At 25.2% G+C, this 26,024-nt stretch overlaps 2 protein-coding genes across 2 annotated transcripts; one reads left to right on the top strand and one right to left on the bottom strand.

Annotated features, from left to right (window-relative positions):
* Window positions 1-5,667: 5,667 nt before the first annotated feature.
* Window positions 5,668-6,333, bottom strand: LOC145841540 (14-3-3 protein homolog 2-like). The gene has a single exon (XM_082948900.1). It carries the CDS (start codon window positions 6,331-6,333, stop codon window positions 5,668-5,670), a length of 666 nt encoding a protein of 221 aa, XP_082805026.1.
* A 13,469-nt stretch (window positions 6,334-19,802) lies between these two features.
* LOC145841529 (uncharacterized) lies at window positions 19,803-22,156 on the top strand. Its single transcript, XM_082948891.1, has 2 exons — window positions 19,803-20,358; window positions 22,068-22,156. The coding sequence occupies exons 1-2, from the start codon at window positions 19,803-19,805 to the stop codon at window positions 22,154-22,156; spliced, it is 645 nt and encodes a 214-aa protein (XP_082805017.1).
* Window positions 22,157-26,024: the final 3,868 nt, after the last annotated feature.

Here is a 26,024-nt window from a genome sequence, read left to right as displayed (position 1 = left end):
AGTTAAAGACTCAAAGGCACAATATTTTTTATTCAAATTTCATACACTTAATATATTTTTATACTTTAATAGTTTACTTTGTTACATACATGTTAATATAATATATTATAAGCTGATTATAACTTTTAAATAACAACATACCTATATCATAACTTCTTTTAAAGTTTATATTTAGCTGAAGTTTTAATAGCTACTACTTAGTTCTTATATACCTAATCAACACTTTAGGTTATTTGTTATTAAAGTTAGGCTAGCTTCTTAAATAAACATCTTTGTATAAGTATTTAAGCATTGATATTACTTACCTACCTTACAAATTTCATTGGCTACAAAGAAGCTTAATAAAAATCATTCAAAAAGACTATAAATTACTTTTATGAACAATTTTTAACTTAAACATATATACTTAGTTCTACTTAAACTATTTGAAAACTAAAAGTAGGATTTTATGTTTTTAGTAGAAAACCAACTTACTCAAGCTTTAAAATATTCAAAACTTTACTTCAACTAAATTATAATGTTTGTTTATCTATTCTAAATACATTAAATACTATATTTTTAACTAAAAAATAAATATGTTTTGATATTCGTTTTTGTAAACAATAAATAATGCAGACAATTATATTCCCGTGTTTGAACTAGTTTTACAAAGTTTAAGAAAACATACCAAGCGACGTAATAATATAAATAATGACAAAATATACCAAGTGACTTAGGCGGAAGTAATCCTATTTTGCTTAAAAAATATTATTAAAGTTCGGAAGCTAAAGCACGCTAAATAACTTTTTTTTATTTAAGAAAAAACATTTTTGACGATTCAATAATCGATTTTAAAGTACACATAGTTCAAATTTCCATTATAAAATATATTTCGTTTTAAACTCTTCAGTTGCTAAGAATACAATAAAATTTAAGTATAAATCCAGCATATATAGTCAAAAGGTAGTCAATGTAATAGTAATATAATGAGCAACGGTAATTAACAAAACATTAGAAGTTTTAAGTTATACAAAAATGCTATAACAATTCTTGATAACTACAAATCTTTTTAAATTATAATTACTTGCACAATCAGGGTTATTAACTAGGTGTTCTGCAATAGCAAACCTTTTTGTTGCATTTACTACTTTTTTAGATTTACTTTTTTTGTTACTCATTTTACTAAATTTATCAAAACTTTTTAAAATTTGTTCTTTTATCCTTTAACCAAATTGCCTTGAAATCATACTGACATACATATTTTCACAAAAACATTTAAACTCGTAAACTACCATAATTTTTTGTATTCTGGTTTTGTATCTTTGCCCCCATGTCTAATGAATGGTCTAGATATGAAAATAACTCTTGGTTTTGTTGAATGATAAGATTTACTTACTAATTGGTTAATATTTCTCTAAATAATTCTTGAGTTCTTATTGACATAATGAAATGATAAAGTAATTAAAAATTTTTCGGTCCTGCTGGCTTTATTGTGTTTAAACTTTTAACGTGTAAATTTTTATTTATACCAACATACTCAGTTTTATTGTTTAACTGTTCAGTATGGGCTTAATAGTTAAAATCAGCATTGTTGTTATGACACGTCAACATTTTAATGCCGAACGGCCTTTGTATTTTGGTACTTGGCTTTGATTTGGTATTTGGCTTTGAATGGTAAATCCTTATTAAACTTAAGTCTGTAAAAAGATTGCTTACTTTTATGCAGCCGGTCAAAAAGTTTGCAAAAAAAGTTTATTGGCACAATTTTTTATTGAGGTTGTTACAATTTTTAGTTTAGAGTTTTTAACAAAAATTGTAATATTTCCAATAAAAATTATATGCATTGTCAATATAACTTTTATTAAATTACATACAATTTATATTAGTAATAAAATCTGACAAAGAACGATTTAAGAAAGTTTAATGATTTATTAGTTATGTTGGTGGGTTTTATTATTTTAAAGGTATAGATAGTTGTACAAAAAGTTATGGTAAGTTAAGATTAAAAAAATTTTCTGTTTACAATGAACATCGATAAATTAATTCAATTAAAATTCAGAGCACAATTAAAACCTTACAAAAGTGTAATTCAACAGATATTTTTCCTTAAAGAATAGTTTAGTCATGTTATGAAGGTTTTTTCGTAGTAGAATCTAAACTACATGAAATGTCAATATTGTGTCAAAAGATGTATAATAATACACTGTTTATAAATAAGTAATTTAAATCCCATATATCAACTTTAACGTAAAATACTTAGACTTTTAATTATCTGTATTACTGGTAAAAAAAATCGTCAAATACGAATAAAAAAATAATATTTTTTGAGTAAATAAAAATCAAACGTTATATTTGTTTTTCTTTCTTTGAAAAGAAAATAGACTTGCCGAAAGCATTAAGCTTTTTAAATTGAAAACTTCCATGCATTTACAATTAAAATCGTTTTAAACTTTTAGTAAAGCAAATAATTAGGATATTTCTTGCATGTTATTATTAAAAAAGTAAATTTTCAAATATAATTAAACAATAAAATTTGAATAAAAATTAGCCTATACCGTTTTTAAGTATTCATAATTTTATTAAATAATATAGTTAAACTTAAAAACAAGTTGTTTGCTTGTTTGAAAATTAGTTTTGTGTTTAAAATGTATTAAACAACTTAAGTGTAACTTTTTATATGCTTTTAAAACTTGAGTACATTATTTAATTGATCAAAAACTAGTTTTGTACAGTAGTTGTTAAAATAAAAATATATAAAACATTTTTTATCGTTTAACTTTAAAATTTGTAGATTGTTTATTTTTTAAAACATGTGGATAAAAACATATAAATTAATTTAGATAGTACTTTTAAAATAAATCAAAATTTAAAATCGTACATAACAGGTAAACAGATTAAGAAAGAATTAAAATAATCAAAAAAGATTAAAACACAAAAAACATTTTAAAATAAATAACGGATATTTCCTTTATTTCATATCAAAATGTTTTTAACTTAAACTTTTTTATTCCAATCAAAAAATGCTAAAACGACAACACTTAATTAGTTGTGTTTGTGTTAGTTAAGTTAGTGCTTTGAATCGAAATTAGCTTTTTTAAAACGTACGTAAAGTAAACAAGTTTAATGCAATTTAAAATGAAACTGTTTTTTTATATAATATTATTTTATAAAGAGTTGCTCGCAGGCCGAACTGTATAGAAAGAAAAGATCCATGGACCGCAGTTTTCGTTAATATCTTTACCTACAAAAGTAAACCAAAGTGTTACAAAGTAAGCCTTAATAAAGCACTATTAATGATTGATTACTAAATTATAAGCCTAAATATTAGTTTATTCCATGAAAACTTATTTTAAATTTTTGATAAGAAAAGATGGTTTTAATAAAAAGGTATCATAGTTTGTAAAATTTTATTTGCGAGTCGCAGTTTGCCGATAATGAACTAGAGAAATTTATTGAAACCTTCGTTTTTTTCATATTTTTAAGTTAAGTTATAATTACTTATAACATAATAATAAACGTAATTGTTTTTTAAACTATGTCTTATGAATAAACTTCAAAAGAGAATAATCAACAAATAATTATAGATAATCGAAATTAGACTGTTGCACTTTGGTGCTTAGATAGATGTAAATAGATAATTTGAAGTGAAATTACTAATGAAAATATTTTTTATAAACCAGATAAAAAGCTTTTGATCTCCAAGTTAATAATACAAAATCAATATGCGGGAAAACCTTGAAATGCAGTAGGCTAGTTAAAAGATAACGCGAAGAGTTATACTGAAATAATTTGAGCAACACACCATTGAGCAGTTGAAATATTTGTTCGATCATTTTTATGTAAATCCATTGGACGGCGGACTTGGATTGACGCTTCGTATATTGACTTGCATCAGAAAGGAAGGGCTTTGTAAAAATATTAAATAGCAATTTAAAAAAAAACTTATAACATATTTTTTTCATAAATTAAGTAGCTACTCTTCGTAAAAGAATATTTGAGTTGTGTTGCGAAAAGTAAAACATTATTTTAGTGTTTAAGCTTATATGGTAGTTTTAAAACTGTTATTTCCTTTTTCTTAAGTAAAAAGTTATAGCTTAAAATTTTAATTAACCAGATTCTCGAAAAGTAGTATTAAGGGTCAGTAGTCTATCCAAAAAAAAAACATTATTTTTAAACTTTATATTAATGACACTGTTAAACACAGTGGAAGCTTGTTTTACCTAAATAATTGATAAAGCCAATAAAAAAAACAAAAAAGTATATATTATATATTAAGTCTAATTTTCATAAATTTAAAAAAAAAAATCTTATATAAAACAAAGCTTTAAATTATTTTACGAGAATAACTTTTCTTAACTGAAAAAAAGGATATAAGAATAAGTTTCAAATCAAACTTTGTTTTTTTTAACCTGAGTTTGAATAATGCAATATATATTGAAAAATAGTAATATACTTTCTAAGTAGACAGTAACACAAAACTTTGTTGTCTACAAAAATTTAAAAATCTTTAAAAAATTAATATTTCAAATAAATACATTTAACGAAATAAAAATTTTCAATTGTCAAAGAGGTTCGCAAGTGTAAAATTTAAACTTTAAAAAAGCAACCCTGAGTTGTACGAAGCAGTAAAACAAGAAATTAAACTTTTCAATTTCACCAACGCTGTGGTAACAGGAGCTACAATTGTACAGGCGAGGCAATTGTTACTGAAAATTTATAAAACTGCCTATAACCATTTAATAAGGTTAAATAGTATTTTTATTAAACATTTTAAAATAAAATAATTTTTTTATTAAGTTTTAAAATTGTATAATCAAAAAACATACAGTCTTCAATCTAAAAAACGGTTGAAAATGCTTTAAATTAATGCAACCATTTGATAGTATTGATCAATGACGTTAGCATTGTCTTTTGCCATGCAACGTTTATTAGAACGTCTACTAGGCAAAACATTTGATACGCTTGTATTAAATATGATCAACAAAAACAACGACGAACGTCTGCTGAGCAGAAGCCTGGACTTTCGTACGCCGTGAGACAAGCTCAAGATTTACAAAGGGATGATCGTAATTTTTTATCACCTCAATACAAGCTTTTGGTAGATTGTGACCAGTCTTTGATTAATACCAGGAAATGGTTGCTTCATGAGAAAGGATGAAAAGCCGTATGTAGATTGAAAATTTCTCGGTTGTGACCAATAGATGAGTCCTTTTAAGGACAAAGCCATTATCAAGTCAAATCAGTAATGTTAAGTACTTTTTCCTTTACTTTTGTTGTTTTAAAACGTAAGTTGAATGCCAAATCACGAAATTTTAAAGAATTCGTAGAAAAATTAAAAAAAAAACTAATAAAAACAGTAATTTAAAAAGTTAACGTTAAGCTATCATTTAATTTGAATTTCTAAGTTCTACGAAAGGTAAAACTCAGGATATAACTCTAAATAGATATTCTCATGGCTTTTTTTGCACAATAAATTAGTAGTTACTATATTTATCGATAGATTAAATAAATTAATTTGACTTACAAGCTTGACTACCAAAAATTAAAAAAAGCAAGCTTAATAAAAGATTTATTTACAAAAGATATTAGTAGTCCAACCTTTATAACCAAGTTTATTTCAACAAACGACCAAACATCAATGATAACCTGATAACGCAACATTTGTAAATAAATTATACAAGTTCATAATTAGATAACTGAGTAACAACATAAAATTAATGCCATTAAACAAATAGCATTTAACATGAACTGAATTCCAAAACTAAATTGAGCCTGATCAAAGATGTTCTTCAGTACATCCAAAAACTTTTTAGCACTGTTTTTCAAGTCGTCAGGTAACGCAAATAGGTTTGAAAAACCTTTTATGTGGGCTTGTCTAACTATGTGAAGAGCTCTATGAGGCTCGTGAATATCGAAGAGAAGTGAAGAAAAATTAATCGCAATCTTGAGTGTGACTGGATGCGCTGGATTGAGATTCTTTGTTGCAATATCACATGCTTCCTCATATAGCTTTTTTGCTTCACGAATTTCGTATTTTATTTCTGCTCCTGATGAAACATCAGCTTTTTCACGATGTACACATGCTTTAAAACGTTTGTAATCAGCAATAGCTTCATCATCAGTATCACTTTTGACACGGTCACTGTCTAACAATTGTATAGCTTCAAAACAAAATCTGTCCACTTTTGATTTTGCTTTCTGGTATAATTCTATCCGTAGTTTTGCACCTACACTTGAATCATTAAGGGAAAAAAAGGTATTTACATACGGTTGTGTAAGCTTCCCATAACTTTCAAATAAAATACTTCTTTCTTCAAAGTTAAGAGGTGTTTCCTTTTTTATCACCTCTTTCATGTAGCTAATTACATCCTCATAAAGATTATTTTTATGACAAAATTTAGCAAGTGACACTAATTCACTTCTATCAAACTGAAACATTTAGAATTTAAGCTGAAACATATTTAACTTTTATTAATTGTAGTTTGTCAAAAGTATCATTCAGAACGTTTAATACTTAACAAAAAGTGAGTTAATTACACAATAAAATAAGTTAAAACGTTATTTTCCCTATTTAACAATATCTGCTATATAAATAGTAAAACTACGATATCTAGTATAAAATATATGACGTAAAAGTCTTTCTAAACTGTTGTCCTTTACTTGGTGAATTTGTTTTAGACTAGAAGTAAATTAAGAAATCTATAATTTTTATTCAATAAAAATACTTTTTTCTCTTAATATAAACTATAATATAAAATATTTTATTCCATTATTTTTTTAATTACACAGCAAGGCTTATTATTAAAAGTATTTTATTAAATACAGATATCATAAAAAATCTTCAATGGTTTGTCATTACTTATAAAGAAAAGTACATATAAAAAGCTAATTTTTGTAAACTTAACTTCTTTGAAAACAACAGAAATTCAAAATTAAAAAATAACCATGACATATTTATATGAAAGTCTGAAAATAAATATATAGAAAAAATTTCTTATGTAAGATGTTTTTTTACTACGTTTATCAATTTTATTTTTTTTTTATTTGGACTCTTTAAAATAAGAGTTTCCGATTATTTTTGTTTCATTTAATATAGTATTTTAAACATTTATGCATTAAATAGTTAGACTTATAATAGATTTATTGGGGTGTTTTATAATCAACCGGTTGCAATCAAGATTAATAAAAAAAAATTTAATTTTTTATTTAATTTAGTAAATATTAATAAATAATATTCACTTTTTATACACTTTAAATTAAATTTAATATAATTTAACTTGATAGGTTTTGATGAAGAGATAAAGTATATTGTAGTATAGAAAACTAGTATTTCAATTAAAGTTTTTAAATTTCCTATATGTATAACTCGCTATAAAATTTAAAAGAGTTTATTAATTTATTGAGATGCAAAATAATTCCTAGTTTAAACTTGTTATCATTAATACTGCACTTTAAAATAATATATAAAACATTTTAAAGTTTGAAAATTTTAGTATGACTAGTTAATAATTTAAATTAATTAATTGGCATTGTATTTACTTATTAGTAATAGTTTACAATTATAAGCTTGAAATAATCAGGCTAAAATTAACAACATAAGTACTTTTTCATAACAAGCTGGGAAAAAAAAACTTAAAATTAATTTGTTAAAAATGAAGCAAAAAATTTTAAAAAATAAGACCGAAAAATGTAGTTAAAGCAAATAAAATATAAAGATAATTTTTGATGCTGTATCTTTTGAGTTTTACAACGAATCTTATAATTAACTGGATGTTTTAGATAACAGTTATTAGCGTTTTTATTTAAAAAGAATTCATAACATGGAGTATAAGTTATCTATAAAGATAAACTGACAATAAATGTTTTAGTTTCATAGATTAAAATAACGTGTGTATTATAATATTGTAGATACTATCAATAGTTAACTACTTTTATTTGACATAAAAAATTAACGGACAGAATTAAAAACAAATTTTAATAGAATTAAGGTTTTTTTCAGTTTGATTAGAATAAGAAAAAATAAAAATTAATTGTATACTTAAGAGTTTGAAACCAAGTATCGCAGTAACTTAGTAAAATTTAATTAACAAGTTTTTTTTTTAACGAAGTAGTAAGTTTTCTGTAAGTTATTTATCTAATTTTATTTTATTATAAAAAAAGTATATAAAAGCCAACAGTTACGTTACAATAAGTTAATTGCTTCAACTTTAGTATTAAACTATTTCTAGGATGTATAATAATCGTTTCAATAAAAAAATTAATAAGTTACTAAACTTTATTTCAAGCACTAATTGTAACAGTAAGGTAACAACAAAGTTTGTAAATTTTATTTGTACAATGATTTGCATAATTGAATTTTTGATAGTTGCAGGTTAAATCCTATGTAAGCTTTGTAATGTTTACTTAAAAGCAAAGTAATCATAGACAAAAGAGCTTTATTTTAACAAATTTAAATGTGTATTTAAATAATATTAATCTAATACGAGTACCAAAAAATTTGATACTTTCATTAAAGGGGTCGGCAAACTGCGGCCCGCGGGCCAATTGCGGCCCGCGAAGGGTAAATCTGCAGCCCGCGAGCACATTATTTTTTTGAATGGAATGCGGCCCGCGAAAGAAAATTTAGTGGCCCGTGAGTATGTAAATGTGGCCCGCTGAGCAAAAATATTTTTTAAGTTAAATATTTTAGGTTATTCGATTTAATTTGATTAGTTTGGTTTTAAGTCTCTGTATAACATTTAAAAATGATTAGAAGAAATTACTGCTTTAGTTTAAAAATGTGCAAAAGACAAATTAGCATTTTAAAAGAATATTTTTCTGAGTTTCATAATAACTTCTTTTTTACAACAGCAAGTAATTATCTGAAAAAAGAGCGTAAAGAGTGCTTGAACTTAATAAGTTAGTTATATAGTATTTATTTATTAAATAAACTAAATGCAAGTGTTTTCCATTTTGTACAAAAGTAATTCACAGTAATTAACTAAAGTGTCATTTCTTTATAGCTTAGATTTTCTTTTTCACTGTTTTTATACCTAAGTTTCTTTTATAAATTTTTTAATTTGTAAATGTTATATTTTAGTGTAAAAACATTTAAAATAACATAAAACTAAGAAATAAGGTTTTTTAATTTTTCTTTTGACACATTTTAATTTTTTAGAAGTTTTCTTTGCACTTAAATTAATTTATATGCACACCAACTTAAAAGGATGCTCATATTTTAAACCTTTTTTTATTTAATACTTTAGTTAGTCTAAGTTTAAGTTTATGCATAATTATCTAACATTGTTGTTTCTACATGTATCATCTAAATTTGTACAGACACAGTCAAAACAGTATATATGATATAAATTAATATAGTTTTTGTAAGGTATACATTTTCATTTTTCAAACATTGTTTTTGTAAAACTAAGTTAAACTTTATGCCTTGCATATCAATGCACTAAGTTGCTGTTTTTATTAGCTACCTAATTCATATAAAATAGACTTAGGGATGGTAAATTTATCAAGGTTGTACACTGTTAATCAAAATAGTTCAAATTCAAGCTAATAAACAACTAAACATTGACATACACTTAGACTATCGCTATTTGTAGACTTCAAATCTCAAGCCAACTAAGTCATTTTATAAGTTTTTGGCTAGAACTGTTTTTTGAATACAAAAAAATCAGAAATGTTTTTGTTGACTTAGGCTGGCTTTTTGATTGAAAGAGTGGCAAATTAAACTTATGATGTATGTTTTGCTCAATCCACAGTGTTAGTTTGAGTTATAATATATGTTAAATTTTAAGTCTTGCAGCTGATATAATTCAATATATTATTTATATTATTGTGTACATTTAAGTGTGAGCAATCAGTGTTGCCAAAAAAACTTGAATCCCGGAAAAGCTTTGAACTTGAAAATTAATGCTTAAAAGTTCTTGAAAAAACTTGAATTTGAGATTTTTTGAATAAACCTGGAATTTCAAACAATTTTTCAATGTAAAGTAATGAAACTTCGATTTAACACATAAAATTTAGCAAATAAACATTTCTTTATTAAAAAATATAAAAAGTAGCTTAACAGTGTTTTTTAATATTGATATATTCTTTAACACACATTATACACTTTAATTAAACTTTATACTAAAATAAAAAGAAGGAATTGTACTTCTAAAACCTTTGTATTGGTGCATTGCAGCTTTACTTGTAATATTTCACCGATTGTTGTGCTTCGTGTTGGAACTAAACCAAGAAATTCTACTAAAATGTCAAAGTTAGTAAAAACATCTCTAATAAAAATTCTCAGATGAGCAATAGTTTTTCTATCAGTGTTCTCTTGTTAACATATTGATTAAAGTCTTAATTTGATTTATGCGACTTTATAACCTTAATGCATTTCTTAAATACGACCTTTTGTTGTCATTGAAGAAATAAACAAAAGTTTTTCATTACTACCAACATAAAATCTTTAAAAAAGTTTTTAATTATAAACGGTATCTCATTTTAAATAATAAATTTTGCTACTTTATAACTTTCCTTACAATTTTTTTCTGATCATTCTGTAGTTACTGAAGATAAGGATGTGCTTTATTTGAACTGATTTTGGTGATTTGTTTTTTTATCGTTTCTCGCAATAACTCCTAACTAACTTTTTTTTTTGTAGCTCGTCTTATATTTTGCAATTAATATTTTTAAATGCAATATTCTTATCACAGATAAAGAATTGCTATAATGCTTAATAAAAAACAAGTTTTTCATTTCGCTAATGACTCAATAAAGTTTAACACTTTTGCTAAAATTGTTTAAGAAACTTAATTGTCCATTCCAGCTGACTTGTAAGTTTTTTTGGCATGTAATTTATTTACTGTTAATAACTTTTGTTATTTCTTTATGCTGTGAACTTTGTTTTAACTGGGTTGCTACACAAACAGGCTATTTTAAAAGCTTTAAAACTTAGGTTTGTGTGAAACTTTTATTTCAAACACTTTAAAGAAATATTTTAACTTCCAGAATAGTTTTTATGATTGTTGTGTAGTTTACTAGTCTTAGTTTTTTCTTGTTTTCTTACACTTGGTGTATTTTTTAATGATGATGATATTTTTACTAGGTATTTAAGCTTAATTAACAACGATTTATTTGTTTTTTCAACTTTTAATAAACTTAGGCTGGTTTGAAACAACTCAGACATTTTTGCTTTTTAAGTGGCAACTATTTAAAAGACAAGTTACTAATAACATATTTTATTTAGGTATTCGAGAATTAATTATGTTAAAGAATTTGTTGTAGCTTTCTGGAATACAAACAGGTATTAATTTTATTAAGTTAACTAATTACTAAATTTTTTAATGAATGTAAACTATTTAGAACGCAAAAACATTTTTTTGAAGTAAATATTCTTAGAAATATGAAAAAAGGGGTTAATAGTATAACAAATATATAAAAGTAACCCATAAATTTTCTTTCAAATTTGTTTTTATAAAGAGTTAGGTTGTTAGTAAAGTTACAAAAGTATTAAGTTTAACTTATAAATGCTTATGAAAGTACATAGTTATTAACACTTAAGTATATTAGTCAATGTAAATTTTATTCTAATAAATGTTTATTTAAATAAGCATTCTATGTATAGCTAAAAGTCATTTAAAATGATAAGGTGAATAAAAGTAAAACTTTTCTCTCGTGTGACTATAACTAAAACCAAAAGATTATTCAAATGTCACTAAAACTACAAATTCGACCCGAGAGTACTTCGTAAACTTGAAATTTGGCCCGCGACCACCAACTGCCTGCCGACCCCTGCATTAAACGATTAGGTTTTTATAACATACTTTAATCTGTAATCGAGCTTAAGAATAAAAATAATGAATATAATTTTAAAGCATATAAAAGATTGTAGTTAGCTATAAGATTTTATTTTAAAACAAATTTAGAAAAAAAAACTTTATTTACCCAACAAATATTTTTCTTTTCCTTTAAAAACGAACTTTCTTTAATATTAATAGTTTTTAATTTTATGTTGAAATATAGTTTTTTAATAATATGATAAGTTTATATGATATACTTATAAATTATTTTTAACATTTTGCAAACGACAAAATATTTTTATTTTATCATTAAGTGAAATACTCAATGTTATTACCACTTTAATTACAACATTTATCAAACTGTTGATTATCTTCATCTCATACTTTTTTTTCTTTTAATTTTGCTCTCCTGATTAATTTCTCTCAGTAGTCTTCATCTATACACTAGTCATATCTTGAGAAAAATGATTTAAGTATGGTAGTTTTAAAACTGTATAACTAACAAATCTCATATTTCTTTCTTCATACTTAAGAGGGTTCCAATGTTTTATTACTTGTTACATGTATCTAATTACATCCTTGAAACGATCACTTTCAAACTTTATTTAAGTAAGATATACTAATTTACTTCTATCAAATTGAAAACTTTTGCAATAAAAGCTAAAAAAATTTAAGTATCTTTTAATAAATGTAATTTATCACCAGTAGTGTTTAGAAAGTTAAGTATTTATTAAAACATAAATTAACTTGAAATAGGATTATTTAGAACCTTGTTTTATTTCAACAAAACAAACACCAAACGAATTATTATAGATATTTTTAAATATTAACATATAGCAATCAAAAAGTAACGGATTTTGAATTGATTATAAAGAAGATCAAAATAGTAAGTTTACTTTCATCAAACTAAAATTTTTGTAAAATTTTCTAAAAGTATTGTAACTTTAAAATACTATGACATCTTTTTATAAAAGTCTTAAAGTAATTATAAGAAAGAAGTTCTAAATCTAAGATTTTATACCACATTATTTGCCTTGCGTTTAAACTGGTTTACTATCATTTCTAACTCGCTATCATTTCTAACCTGATCATTTCTAACCCGATCACTTCTAACCCGATCACTTCTAACCCGATCACTTCTAACCCGATCGTTTCTAACCCGATCACTTCTAACCCAATCACTTGTAACCCGATCACTTCTAACCCGATCAATTCAAACCCGATCACTTCTAACCCGATCACTTCTAACCCGATCATTTCTAACCCGATCACTTCAAACCCGATCACTTCTAACCCGATCACTTCTAACCTGATCATTTCTAATCCGATCACTTCTAACCCGATCACTTCTAACCCGATTATTTCTAACCCGATCACTTCTAACCCGATCATTTCTAACAAGATCATTTCTAACCCAATCACTTCTAACCCAATTAAACCCGATCATTTCTAACCCGATCATATCTAACCCGATCGTTTCTAACCCGATCATATCTAACCCGAAATTTATTTAGCCGATCTGTATTAATATATATATTTTTTTTTAAGATAAGGATTTGTTTTAAAAACAATTTAATCTCAACAAAATTGATTTTTGGTTAAGTTTAGTTTATTTTGTTTAAAATAAAACCTAATATTCAGATAGCTTTTGTTAAAACTTAATTGTTGGTATTAATTGGTTTATTTATTGTTTTGACAATAAGATTTAAAATTGGAGTTTTAATTAAGTGTAGTTAATTAGTTTTAAAAAGCATTAGGAAAAGTATAAGTCTTTTGTATTCTAAGGATTAAGTATTAAGTTTTGATAGTCGTCAATGTAAAAAATATAATGAGTATCACAGCGGTTAAAGTCTATTCTGTACTTTCTTTTAAATATGATTCTATATGGTTGATATTTATTTTTAAGTGTAGAAACCAGATTACCAACTTGCCTCTAAATTCAGGGAAAATTTATATGAAATACAACTTTTTAAAAATATTAATATCAGCGTTTATGGAACTTTAAATAATACAGTTAATAAAATTTAGTAATTGTAATTATAATGGTGGTTTCATTTAAAATTGATATCATTAAGTTCTAAGTTCTTTAAACGAAAGTGTATACTGTTTAATACAAAGCCAAAAGTAGAGGTAGAAGGTTTTTTAAATATTCAGAACTTGTAATTTACTCGAACTTTGATTTAATTTTAATTTTTAAATCAACTGGTAAATTGTATATAAAGATTAACTGTAATTAAGTTATAATTAATTATAATAAACTTAGTCATGAAAGTTTAGTGTCGAAAACTTATTATTACGCATTTTTTCTTTTTCTTTTGAAATAAAATTTATGTAGGGCAAAATAAATTTACATTTTTTATAAAAATTTAAAAGTTTTCAAAGTTTAAAATTGCGAAAACACGATTATTCTCACGATTAATAGTAGATATTTCTTAAGTTATTTACTTGATATCTATTGAAAATTTTTGTTTTACAGGTTTTCAAAAACAAAAAAACTTTAGATTATTTAGCGATCATTGATATGAAATGTAAGTATAAATTATAAGAGTAAACTATATAACTTAAAAACTTATAACAAAATAATAAAACCATTTTGTATTGTGAAACCTATTATATAGGTTTATATTTTTGATAAAGAAAAAACTCATCATATTTATAAAAGTTTAGAGGTGAAAAAAACCACCGAGAATAAAGTCAATAGACTGCAAGCTGGCTTTACAGTAATGAATAAAAAGTAAATATGTTTTGTGTAATAATCGTCTTGAAAAAAATTTGATTCAAAGAAACAAAGAAGTTAATGGAGTTTTTATAAAATTTTGCTTCTAATTATAGTTAATTTAACTATAATTAATTTATTATTCTATTTCAAAATGTTTTATTTTTGATACTTATTTTGTTTTTACCATCGTTATTTCAACTGCTTATAATAAAATAATACAATAGAAATGTTTGTCAATTAAAGTACTAATTTAAGTCGCAATTAAAACATAAGCGAGATTTAATTACCCTCGAACTTGTTATACAAATAAACTTGTCTTTTTAACTATTAGTGTTAAAAAATTTTTTTTGCTCTAAAACTAAGTAGGAATTTATTAATGATGTGAAATCTAGACGGTCAATCGACATAACAACTTTTGCGGTTTAGTTATATGACATAACTGTTTTAATAGCTAGTTTCTATTAAAAACCATGTTTTTCCACTTAACATAACAAAAGTTTTTAACTTCTCCTAATGTTGGTTTGAATTCCATTATCTTATTAGGCCTATGCAAGTTGCATAACAATTTGTATAAGTTATTACGATGAAACTTAAAACTACCCTACTATAAAAGGTTAATACATTATTAAGCAATAAAAAAACATTTACGTCAGACTTTCAATGTAGTTTTTAAACCGTAATATAAAAGTTTTTGTATCTGAATATTACAATTGTAAGAGTTTACGTTTTAAAATTTGCTGATGTAAAAACTATTGTAGTCACGTTAGTTCAATAAGATCCAATTAAAATATAGTTATCACTGCTCTTTTTAAAATCCTACAAAGAACAGTTCAAAATACTTTAAAGTAAACAATTTAGTAAATTGTATATGATTAACGAAAAACGTCTCTTAAAGTGTATTGAAAAAACAAAAAAAAATAATAGAAAAAAACTAAAATCATGTGTAGCTAAAAAAATTAAAAAAAATGAGGTAATAAAAATATATTAAGATTATGTTAAGTTAATACTAAAATTAAAATTTATACTAAGTTTACGTAACACATTAATATAATTATGTTTTAAAGTAACTAAAAGTTAATTTTTTTTTTATTATTTTGTAACTTCATTAAGATTAGTTTGTTTTTGCATGAAATCCAGATAAAAAAATTAAAACGTAACATAAGTAAATTGGGTTAGAAATGATCGGGTTAGAAATGATCGGGTTTAATTAAGTTAGAAGTGATTGGGTTAGAAATGATCTTGTTAGAAATGATCGGGTTAGAAGTGATCGGGTTAGAAATGATCGGGTCAGAAGTGATCGGGTTAGAAGTGATCGGGTTAGAAGTGATTGGGTTAGAAGTGATCGGGTTAGAAATGATCGGGTTAGAAGTGATCTAGTTAGAAATGATAGCGGGTTAGAAATGATCGGCTCCCGTTTAAACTGCACTTTAAAATAAGAGCTTCGATTTTATTAGTGTTTTATTTAATACTTGACATACTAAAGTTTTGTTAAGATCCACATTTTTCAGCATACCACTCAAAATGTCTCAGTTTGATAGAAGTGAATTAGTGTACCTTGCTGAAATGTGTTACAAAGATCTACGCTATGAAGACGTAATTAGCTACATGAAAGGAGTAATAAAAATGAAAACACCTCTTAATTTTAAAGAGAGGAATATGATCTGCTACAGTTTTACTTATTTGAAACAACCGTTTTTACGTTCTTATATCTACTTTAATGACTTGGGTTATGATCGAAAATTGCAGAAAGACATAAAAAAGAAAGCAAAAATCGAAATAAATAGAATATGTAATGAAATTTTTAAATTTTTAGATAGTACTTGTGTTAGAATAGATACAAATACTGATGCTATTGATCATTACAAAGAATTCAGAAGAGAACAAGATCATGATAAAACTAATTATGCATTAGAACAGGGTTTCCCAAACTCATTTTTTAAATCGCCCCCTTTTCAGAAATTTAAAAAATAATCGCCCCCCACGATTTTACAAAGTATTTTTTCTTTTGAGTACAAACTTTTGAGCTTAAAAAGTTGTGTTCGATATGTTATTTAGTCTGGTATTTCTTATGCACGCTCTTTTGAGCTGTGTTCAAGGTAATTTACAGGGCTTGAGAAAATAAGTTACATTTGTTTTCTTATAAGCCCAGTAAAGTGTATTAAAATACTTAATTATTAAAAAGCCTTCTGTAATCTGTAATCAATTCTGTTTAGATATGAATTGTTTTGAAACTAATGAAACTTTTAGAGTAGTGGTGGACAACTTTTGTAGTTAGCAATTCATATTTACTAAAAAGTCTTTCCTAGTTTCAACTCGTTAAAAAAATGTAATTGCAGGCTGCATAGTTTAAAAAAAATAACATATATGAAAATTAAAAAACTCGAGCAAAATTGTAGTAAAATTATTTAGCATTATTGTGATCTAGGAAATACTATTGTGAACTGAAAACCAAATTGAAAGTGTATTTCAAAATATTAAGTATCAAAAGACTAAATTTTGTTTATTTTGCACAAGTAGTTTTCAAAATATTTAGCGGGTCGAAATTTGACTGGATCTTAACCGTACGTTACCCATCTGAAATCTTAACTTAAACCTGACATTATAACAATCTCTCATATAACGAATTTCGGACATTTAGAAGTTAATACTAAGTAAATTATTTAAACCGCACAAAATACTTAAATTATTTTATAGATAGGCATATTCTAAAATTACTATACCAGAGATTAAAAAGCTATAAAAGAATGAACAGTTTATTTTACATATAATAAAATAAATATTAAAACAAAATTTCTGATCTAGTTTGAGGATGTTTGACCGACTGGTTGGTTATCTCACATGAAAAGTGGTTTCATCAACAGCTTCAGTTAATGCAGTAAAATTAATAATTTCAATGCTAAGATATATTATAAGCAAGTTAGTTGTAAAGTTAAAAACTTAATTTTAAACTTTTTAAACTATATGTTTTGTAGTAGAATACTATTAAATAGTATTTGACTTGGAATAACCTTTAGGAAACTAAACCTTCATTTAAAAAATTCTTTTTTCTTAATTAAATTCTAAAAATAAAATCAAAATTTTTGCAGATATTTCAGTGAACAGAAAGTAATCGCTTAAAAAAATCTTTTAATTAAGTTAAAATTTTGTTTTGTAACTGTAGCAGTCTTTTTGATGGCTTATTTAATACTGTTTAAATTTATTTTTTATCTAGTTATTAGCCTATAATATTTTACCAGAAGAAAATAGTGAAAAACTAAAAGCAAGTGTTGAACTACTAAAATAAACAACACAATCTAATTGATAATATATTAAAAATTAAGATAAAACAAAAAACAGTTGTATTAATAGTTCAAAATTCCTTAATATATAGATCTTTTAACAATAATAAATCAAGTTAGAAAATAAAATTGAGTATAAGAATCTTTCAAATGATAAATTTAAAATCAATTCAAACAGAGACCTCAAATCTATACTCTTTTAAAACCAAAAAAACATTTTGAAATAAAAGCTTTAATGGTTATCAACATTTTTTTATTCATACAGATTAAACAAGTAATAACAAAAATATGTCAAATAAATTTCTTTTAAACAAATACTTTAATTGCTATGCTTTAAAAACTTTTAGTGTAATGTAAAACGACAAATATATACTACAAAATTAACCAGGTCAAAATAAAATTATTATCAGATTTATAACATAAACCATTTAATAAATACAGTAAACTTCCGCTTGAGTTTGCACTTTGAACAAAATCAAAAAGTGCAAACTCAAAAATTGTTGCCATTTTTAGTTTTAAATAATAAATTTAAATATCTTATATGCAATAACGTTATGCATAAAGATAAAAATCAAATAAAACATAAAACAAACATTCATTAAAAAAATAGATCTATATAAGCTATTAAATATTATGTATTTTTGTTTTATTAATACTTAGTTAGTAATAGACTTTATTTAAGTTAAATTTAAGAAAATATAAATTTGCACTTTTTTTAAGTAAAATGTGCGAACTCAAGAGGAAGTCTACCGTAATTAATATTTATTAGGCGTTATGAAAACCTGTTGTAGAACAAATAACTTAATAAATTTTTAATATAAAAAGACTACTTAAATACAATACAAACCAGGTTAAATAAGAAATATTTTAAATAATAGAATAAAATAAAAACACTTTCATAAAATAATGTCTGATACTAAAAATAGTCTAATATAATGTGAAGGATGAGATTCATGACTGCTCGCAAGTTTTTCTAATCTGATTCTTAATCAGTAAAATAAAGTCTATTTACAAATATCTAGATTAGATCTTTTGCAAAGATGTTGATAACTGAACTGAAAGCTTTCTCAACAACATAGCTAGAAGGAAAAACTATAAACAACAATCTAAATTCCTCTCAAATAATTGGATACTTTTGGCTTAGTTTTTGTTGAGTCCAAAAGCTTTCATATCGTTCTTTGGAAAAATCTACTTTTAATTCAAGGTCAGTTTGTAAGTCTGTGAAGGTTTTCTGTAAGTCGTTTACTTCAAAAAGATATGCCTCGAAGGGATCCATATTTTTATCTATATGATAGCTTTTTTGTGTCACGTCGAAATTTTACTACTTAATATGTTGAAATTGTTAAAAACTCCAGATCTTTTTAGGTTTTTTTTTGCCTAAATTGTCAAATTCCAGGTTTATAGGTAAATTATTTATTTTATAGTCTAACTTAGTGACTTTTCAAAAAACGATCGGAAATATCAATAGGTGACATAACTATCACCTCATGATATTTCCAATAAAAAAAAAAAATATACAGGGTTGCCAGTTTACCTAGAAGTTTAATAACATATAACATAGATTTTTACAAACCATTTATGATCACAAATAACATATATGTCAGGTTATAAAATGGTAAGAGGGATTCCGATCGTCTATGATCTATGTAATTGTTAAATAAGAAAGTATATGAATGAAAATATGTAATTTACTTGAAAGTAGGAGTCATAAGTACTTGATTTTTTTCTCTATATTTTACATAAACAAAAAGAAATATTTTTATTTAAGTTTTACCTCGGGATCAAATATTTAATAGCAAGCTAAAATTAGTAAAATAACAATATAAAAAGTTGAACAGCCCAAAATTTTAAAATCGCCCCCTTTTCGCCCCCTTACTAGTTATCGCCCACCCTTTCGCCCCCTTACTAATTATCGCCCCCCAATTTACTAAAATCGCCCCCAGGGGGGCGATATCGCCCACTTTGGGAAACGCTGCATTAGAAGCAGATGAAGATAAAGAAATTAGTTGTGCTTCTAATTATGGTCAATTTAATAGAAGTGAATTAATGTCTCTTGTTGAAAATTGTTATGATTGTGATCTTTACGAGGATGCAATTAAGTACATGGAAGAAATAATAAAATTGGGTACACCTCTTGATTTTAAAGAAAGAAATATGTTATTTTCCTGTTATCGTGCGCTAAAAAAACCGTTTGAAAATTCTATTACTTTCTGTGAATACTCGAGTGAAAATAAAAAGCTACAGAATGAGTTAGAGTTGAAAGCAAGAGCTCAAACAACAATATTTCGTGATAGAGTTATTCAGTTATTGAGTAGTGATAAGATTATAAGAGATGACAATTTCGAAGCCATTGCTGATTACAAATGTTTTAAAGCAGAACAACATGAGTATAAAGCTTTGATTGCATTCTACATGGATGACAGAGAGTCCGAGATTGAGCAAGCATTGAAGCTATATAAGGAAGCATCTGAAATTGCAGCTAAAAATCTGAACTCAGCACATCCAGTTGCAATTAATATTGTGACGAAATTTTTTGAATTCCAGTCTGTACTCGATTTTAATCCTGAAGCTCGTTGTATTGCTATTTATGCTTACGAAAAAGGTTTATCTATTCTACATAAATTACCGGAAGAACAACATTTAAAAGATCAAGCGAAAGATAGATTAGAACTATTAAAGGAAAGCATCAACTTGTTTAAACACAATTTTTCTGTAATTTTGGAGTAAATTATTAAAAAAATGTTTTATATTTAATGACATAATTGCATATTTCAAAATATCATTTTGTTTTGTACTATTTTTGTTGTTACTTTTTAAGTTAAATATATGTAATATCTGTTTTTGCTGTTTAATTGATAGCTGGTTTTTGATTAAACTTTTTGGTAATAAATTTAATTGTGAAGCCTCAACTTTTATACTATTATAATCGAAGTTTATTGTCAAATGGAGGACTTAAGCATTAAACCTAATCCACTAAAACTGAAAGACCCTAACATAAAAAGAATAAAAAATACAGAGTTAAAACAAACATAAAACCCATACAAGGCACAAACTGAACATATACACTTAACTTTTTTATAAATTTATTAAATATAAATCAATTAATAATTTTGTTGTTCTATGAATTTGATTAATTTTTATATAAAATACGATGTGATTTCAAAGGACTTAAATGATGGAACCTCCACATACCAATATTTAAACATTCCTAACATAATACCAAAATAAAACAAACCAGTTTTGAGTATTTATGGTGAAACAGTAGTCAAAAAAATTAAAAGTTTATTATAAATTATTTATTAATAAGATGACATATTACAAAAGCAATTCTTAATTTTCAAAAAGTTACTTAAATTCTAATTAAAAACCCAAAAGAAAAATTCTTAATATATTTTCAAAAATATAGTTTTTAAAGCTTTTAAAACATTTTTTCTAACTTTTTTGATCACATAAAAAACGAAAAGAACTTTTAAAAAAGCTTGTCGAATGCAGAACTGAAATAGGTTCTTTTCTCCTTAATCTTATTTAATAATGTTGTGTATATAACTATTGTCATTGAAATTTATTTTAACAGGGATCAATTAAGACAATTAATATTTAAAAATTTAGTTTCAATTGACGAGTGATGCTGAAATTACATATATAACATGTATATAACATGTATTGCATTTTAGCTTAATGTTAAAACTTATGTTTTGTAATAAACCTGGATACATAGCTTGTCATTATTAGTTACTTTAGTTTTGGTAATTAAGTTTTCGACCTAAATATAATTTTATTATATATATTATTCTAAAACTTAAAAAGTTATAGTTTTAAAGAACTTTAAATAAAAACTTCGCTAAAATGAAATAAACAAATCTTATTGAAAATACTTCATAAGGCAATAATTAAATTTATGTAAACATCAAAAGAATAGATAAGCATTTGATTGTGGTTACTTAACGAAAACAAAATTAAAACAATCAAATAAAATTGTAATATTAAACACATTTCAACTTTCACAAGATTTTGTAATCTTGTAAAATTTTCTTAATACTCTAAAAGCTTTGTTTTCATACAAAAGTGTTTCATAGATTATTTAAATTAATTTATTTCAAACTAGTTTTTCAAACAAAACTTTATTTATAAGATGGTCTGCTATTTTTGTAGTGTAAATAGTTGGGTAGTTTCAAAATAGGTTCTGATTTTAAACTAGAATCTAACAAAGACTATTTTTATTATTGTTTTATATACGTTTTCACAGCTTAGTATAAAAAACTATAATTAACTTACTATTTTAATACTGAAAAAAAGTCATTTTGTTAACAGAGCTGCACAATGCGGGAACTGGTCAAATTTTCACGATGAAAAAATTTCACGGGGGGACAAAACTGAACGAAGACATATTTGCTTTGTAGGTCAATTTTGCATGAATGACAGTTTTGCACGGAAAGTCAATATTGCACGAAAGTAAAAAAAATATATATATAAAATACAGAAAAATTAACTAAAGATAAATTAACAAAAAGAAGAAAGAAGAAAAAAAATACGGATCGAAGGTAAGGGTTTGGGGTAACAGCGATAGTAAAACCAAAAATAAACTCATGAAAATTACTATCAAAAACACTATATAGTTAAAAAAGACTTGAAATAAAGCTACTGACTGAGTGTAAGGGCTACGGGTAACAGTGATAGTAAAATTAATTTAAAACAAACAATAAATAATATAAAAATACAAAAAAAAATATTTAGCCACACTACTCTAATCACATCACAGTAGGTCGAAACGATGAAATTATCATATCACTGTAGATAGCAATAATACGACTATCACATCATAGTTGTCTGCAGAGATACAACTATCTCATCACAGTAGATAGCAACACTTCAACTACCACATCACAGTAGACCGCACTGTTACAACTATCACATCACAGTAGATAGCAACACTACAACTACCACATCACAGTATACCGCAATGTTACAACTATTGCATCACTATTGATCTACAATTATCACATCTTCGTTATTTAATTATTTAAGAAACTAACCTTTGACAAAACTCTTTAAAATCCTCAGTACTTTTTACAGTTTTTTGAAGTTTATATATATGTTTTTGTTAAAAGGCACACTTCTTTGCAAGTTTGAAGTAACTGTCGGAAAGGGGTAGGTGTCAGAATAGCACAACGTCACTTTAGCACGGGGTGACACTAAAGCAGGGGTCGGCAGGCAGTTGGTGCTCGCGGGCCAAATTTAAAGTTTTCAGAATCCTCGCGGACCACAGTTTTAGTTTTAGTGATATTTAAATAATCTTTAGGCTTTAATTTTAGTCACACCAGAGATAGTTTTACTTTTATTCACTTTATTACTTTAAATGACTTTTAGCTACAAAAAGAATGCCTATTTAATATATAAATATCTATTGGAATAGAGTTTACATTGTTAAATATACTTAAGTCTTGATAAAATATGTACTTTCTTAAACACTTAATGAGTTAAACTTAACAAGTTAATTTTATTGTTTTAATTACAACCTAATTCTCTATAAAAACCGAGCTTGAAAAAACATTTATAGGTCACTTTTATACATTTTTTATGTTATGAACCACCTTTTCATATTTTAAAAAATGTTAAATTTTGAAAATAGATTTTGCGTCTTGATACTTTGTAATCTTTTGAAAACTTAGTAGTTAGTTAATTAAATAAAATTAATACCTATTTCTACTGTAGATAAGCTAAATAAATTTTTTAACATAGTTAATGCTCGAATACTTTAATAAAATACTTTATTAGTATTTAATTAGTCTTTTAAACGGTTGCCACTTCAAAAGCAAAAATGTCTGAATTATATTAGAATTTTATTAAAAGTTAAAATGGCTAAAATTTCTAGTTTTAGTTCCAAAACAAAGCACAAAAATTGATAAAACCATTTAAAAGCAAAGGTGCAATGCACAAATATAAAATTTTTAAAAGTACAACTTGTTGCTTATATTTTTAGTATAAAATTAAATTAAAAGTAAAAAACCTGTCTTAAATAATATAGAAAATCTTAAAAGATACTGTTAATCTGCTTTAATTTTTTAATAAAACATACTGTAGATTTCTTGTGTCAAATCGAAATTTTATTACTTTACATGTAAAAATTGTTTAAAATTCCAGGTTTTTTCGATAATTCTCAAATTTAAGGCATTTTCAGATTTTTTAAGTATAAATTGCAAGCTTTTTAAGATTTTTTTGGCAACACTAGTTATTCACAGTTATATGTATACAATTAATATAAATAATAATTCAAATTATATCAGCTGCAAGAATTAAAATTTAAAATATATTTTAATTCAAACAAACACTGTGCATTGAACAAAACATACATAATAAATTTAATTTACCACACTTTAAAGCAAAAAAGTCAGTCCGAGCGATCAAAACTAGCCTGATATTTTAGCATAAAAAAAGCAATTCAAGCCAAAAACTGAAAAATGACTAAATTGGACTGAGATTTGAAGTCTTCAAATAGTCATAGTCTGAGTGTGTGACATTTTTTATTTGTTTATTTGATCGATTTTTAACTATTTTGATAAAAAATGTTTAAACTTAATAAATTACTATTTCTCAATCTAGTTTGAATTAAATAGGTAGTTTCAAAAAACAGCAACTGTTTATATTAGTATGCAACGCATAAAAACTAATTTATTTTGCCAAAAAACATTGTTTGAAAAATCAAAAAGTATAACTTACAAAAACTTTTTTAATTTACGTCATATATATTGTTTTATATGTGTTAGTACACACTTAGATAATTACATGTAGAAACAATAATGTTAGAAAATTAGGCATAAACTAAAGTTTGTCTCGTTAAGTATTAAATAAAGTGGTTTAAAATGTGAGCATCTTTGTACACTGGTTTGCATATGAATTAACTCAAAATGCAAAGAAAACTTCTAAAAAATTAAAGGTGTCAAAACCAAAATCAAATTGACCTTATTTTATGTTATTATGTTATTTCAAATGTAATTGTGCACACTAAAATATAACTTTTAGTAACAAAACACCTGTAATAAGAACTTAGGTATAAAAAACGTGTAAAAAAAAACTAAACTGTAAAGAAATGACATTTTAGTTAATTACTGTTCATTACTTTTCTAGAAAACGGAAAACATTTACATTTAGTTTATTTACAATATAGGTATCATATAATTATCTTACTAATTTAAAGCACTTTTTATACTCTTTTTATAGAAAATAATTTGCTGTTGTAAGAAGAAAGTTATTAAGAAATTGAGAAAAAAAAACTAGTGAAATGCTAACCTATCTTAAGTAACTCGCGGGTCATCTTTCCCAGAAAAAATTGCTCGCGGGTCGCATTAGGTAGTAAAAACCTTTGATGGCCGCATTTATTTTCAAAAAAGTTTTTGTAATCAGTAGAAAAGTATTATTTAAGGTCAAAAATATGACAAGTTAAGCAATATTAGAGCACCAAAAAAGAATATTTATTGAATTAAGCGCCTAATTGTAAGTTTTTATCAAAAAATATTAAATTTTTGTTGCTTTTAAAATGTATGTTTTCGGCTGAAAAGGAGCTCGCGGGCCGCAGATTTAGACTCAAAGGACCGCATTTAGCCCTCGGGCCGCAGTTTGCCGACCCCTGGCTTAGACAATTCTAGTTCGTCGGAAAAAAATACAGTAAATTTAATTAAATAACCGTAAAGTTAAAAAGTAAAATCATTTAGGTAAATACTTACTTGAAACATACGTTATTTACTTGTCAAAGTCACAAAATATGAAACCATTCTTTGAAAATTTAAAATGAAATACCAAGCAAAGACATTAATTTATTAAATTAACGTTTAGTTACCATCTACCATTTAGTTTAATACTCTAAGTCAGCGTTTCCCAAAGTGGGCGATATCGCCCCCCTGGGGGCGATTTTAGTAAATTGGGGGGCGATAATTAGTAAGGGGGCGAAAGGGTGGGCGATAACTAGTAAGGGGGCGAAAAGGGGGCGATTTTAAAATTTTGGGCTGTTCAACTTTTTATATTGTTATTTTACTAATTTTAGCTTGCTATTAAATATTTGATCCCGAGGTAAAACTTAAATAAAAATATTTCTTTTTGTTTATGTAGAATATAGAGAAAAAAATCAAGTACTTATGACTCCTACTTTCAAGTAAATTACATATTTTCATTCATATACTTTCTTATTTAACAATTACATAGATCATAGACGATCGGAATCCCTCTTACCATTTTATAACCTGACATATATGTTATTTGTGATCATAAATGGTT

The sequence above is a fragment of the Thalia democratica genome, chromosome 1, assembly GCF_965202585.1.
Source record: "Thalia democratica chromosome 1, ktThaDemo2.hap1.1, whole genome shotgun sequence".
NCBI lineage: Eukaryota > Metazoa > Chordata > Thaliacea > Salpida > Salpidae > Thalia > Thalia democratica.
Note: the sequence above shows the minus strand (reverse complement) of the source record. Positions and strands in the feature narration are given on the sequence as shown.

Excerpts from the sequence above, each read along its gene's own strand:
- LOC145841540 (XM_082948900.1), bottom strand. The coding sequence starts at position 6,333 with ATGAAAGAGGTGATAAAAAAGGAAACACCTCTTAACTTTGAAGAAAGA.
- LOC145841529 (XM_082948891.1), top strand. The coding sequence starts at position 19,803 with ATGTCTCTTGTTGAAAATTGTTATGATTGTGATCTTTACGAGGATGCA. Across the intron at positions 20,359-22,067 it reads TATTTATGCTTACGAAAAAG|AGCTGCACAATGCGGGAACT; the intron begins GTTTATCTATTC and ends TTTTGTTAACAG.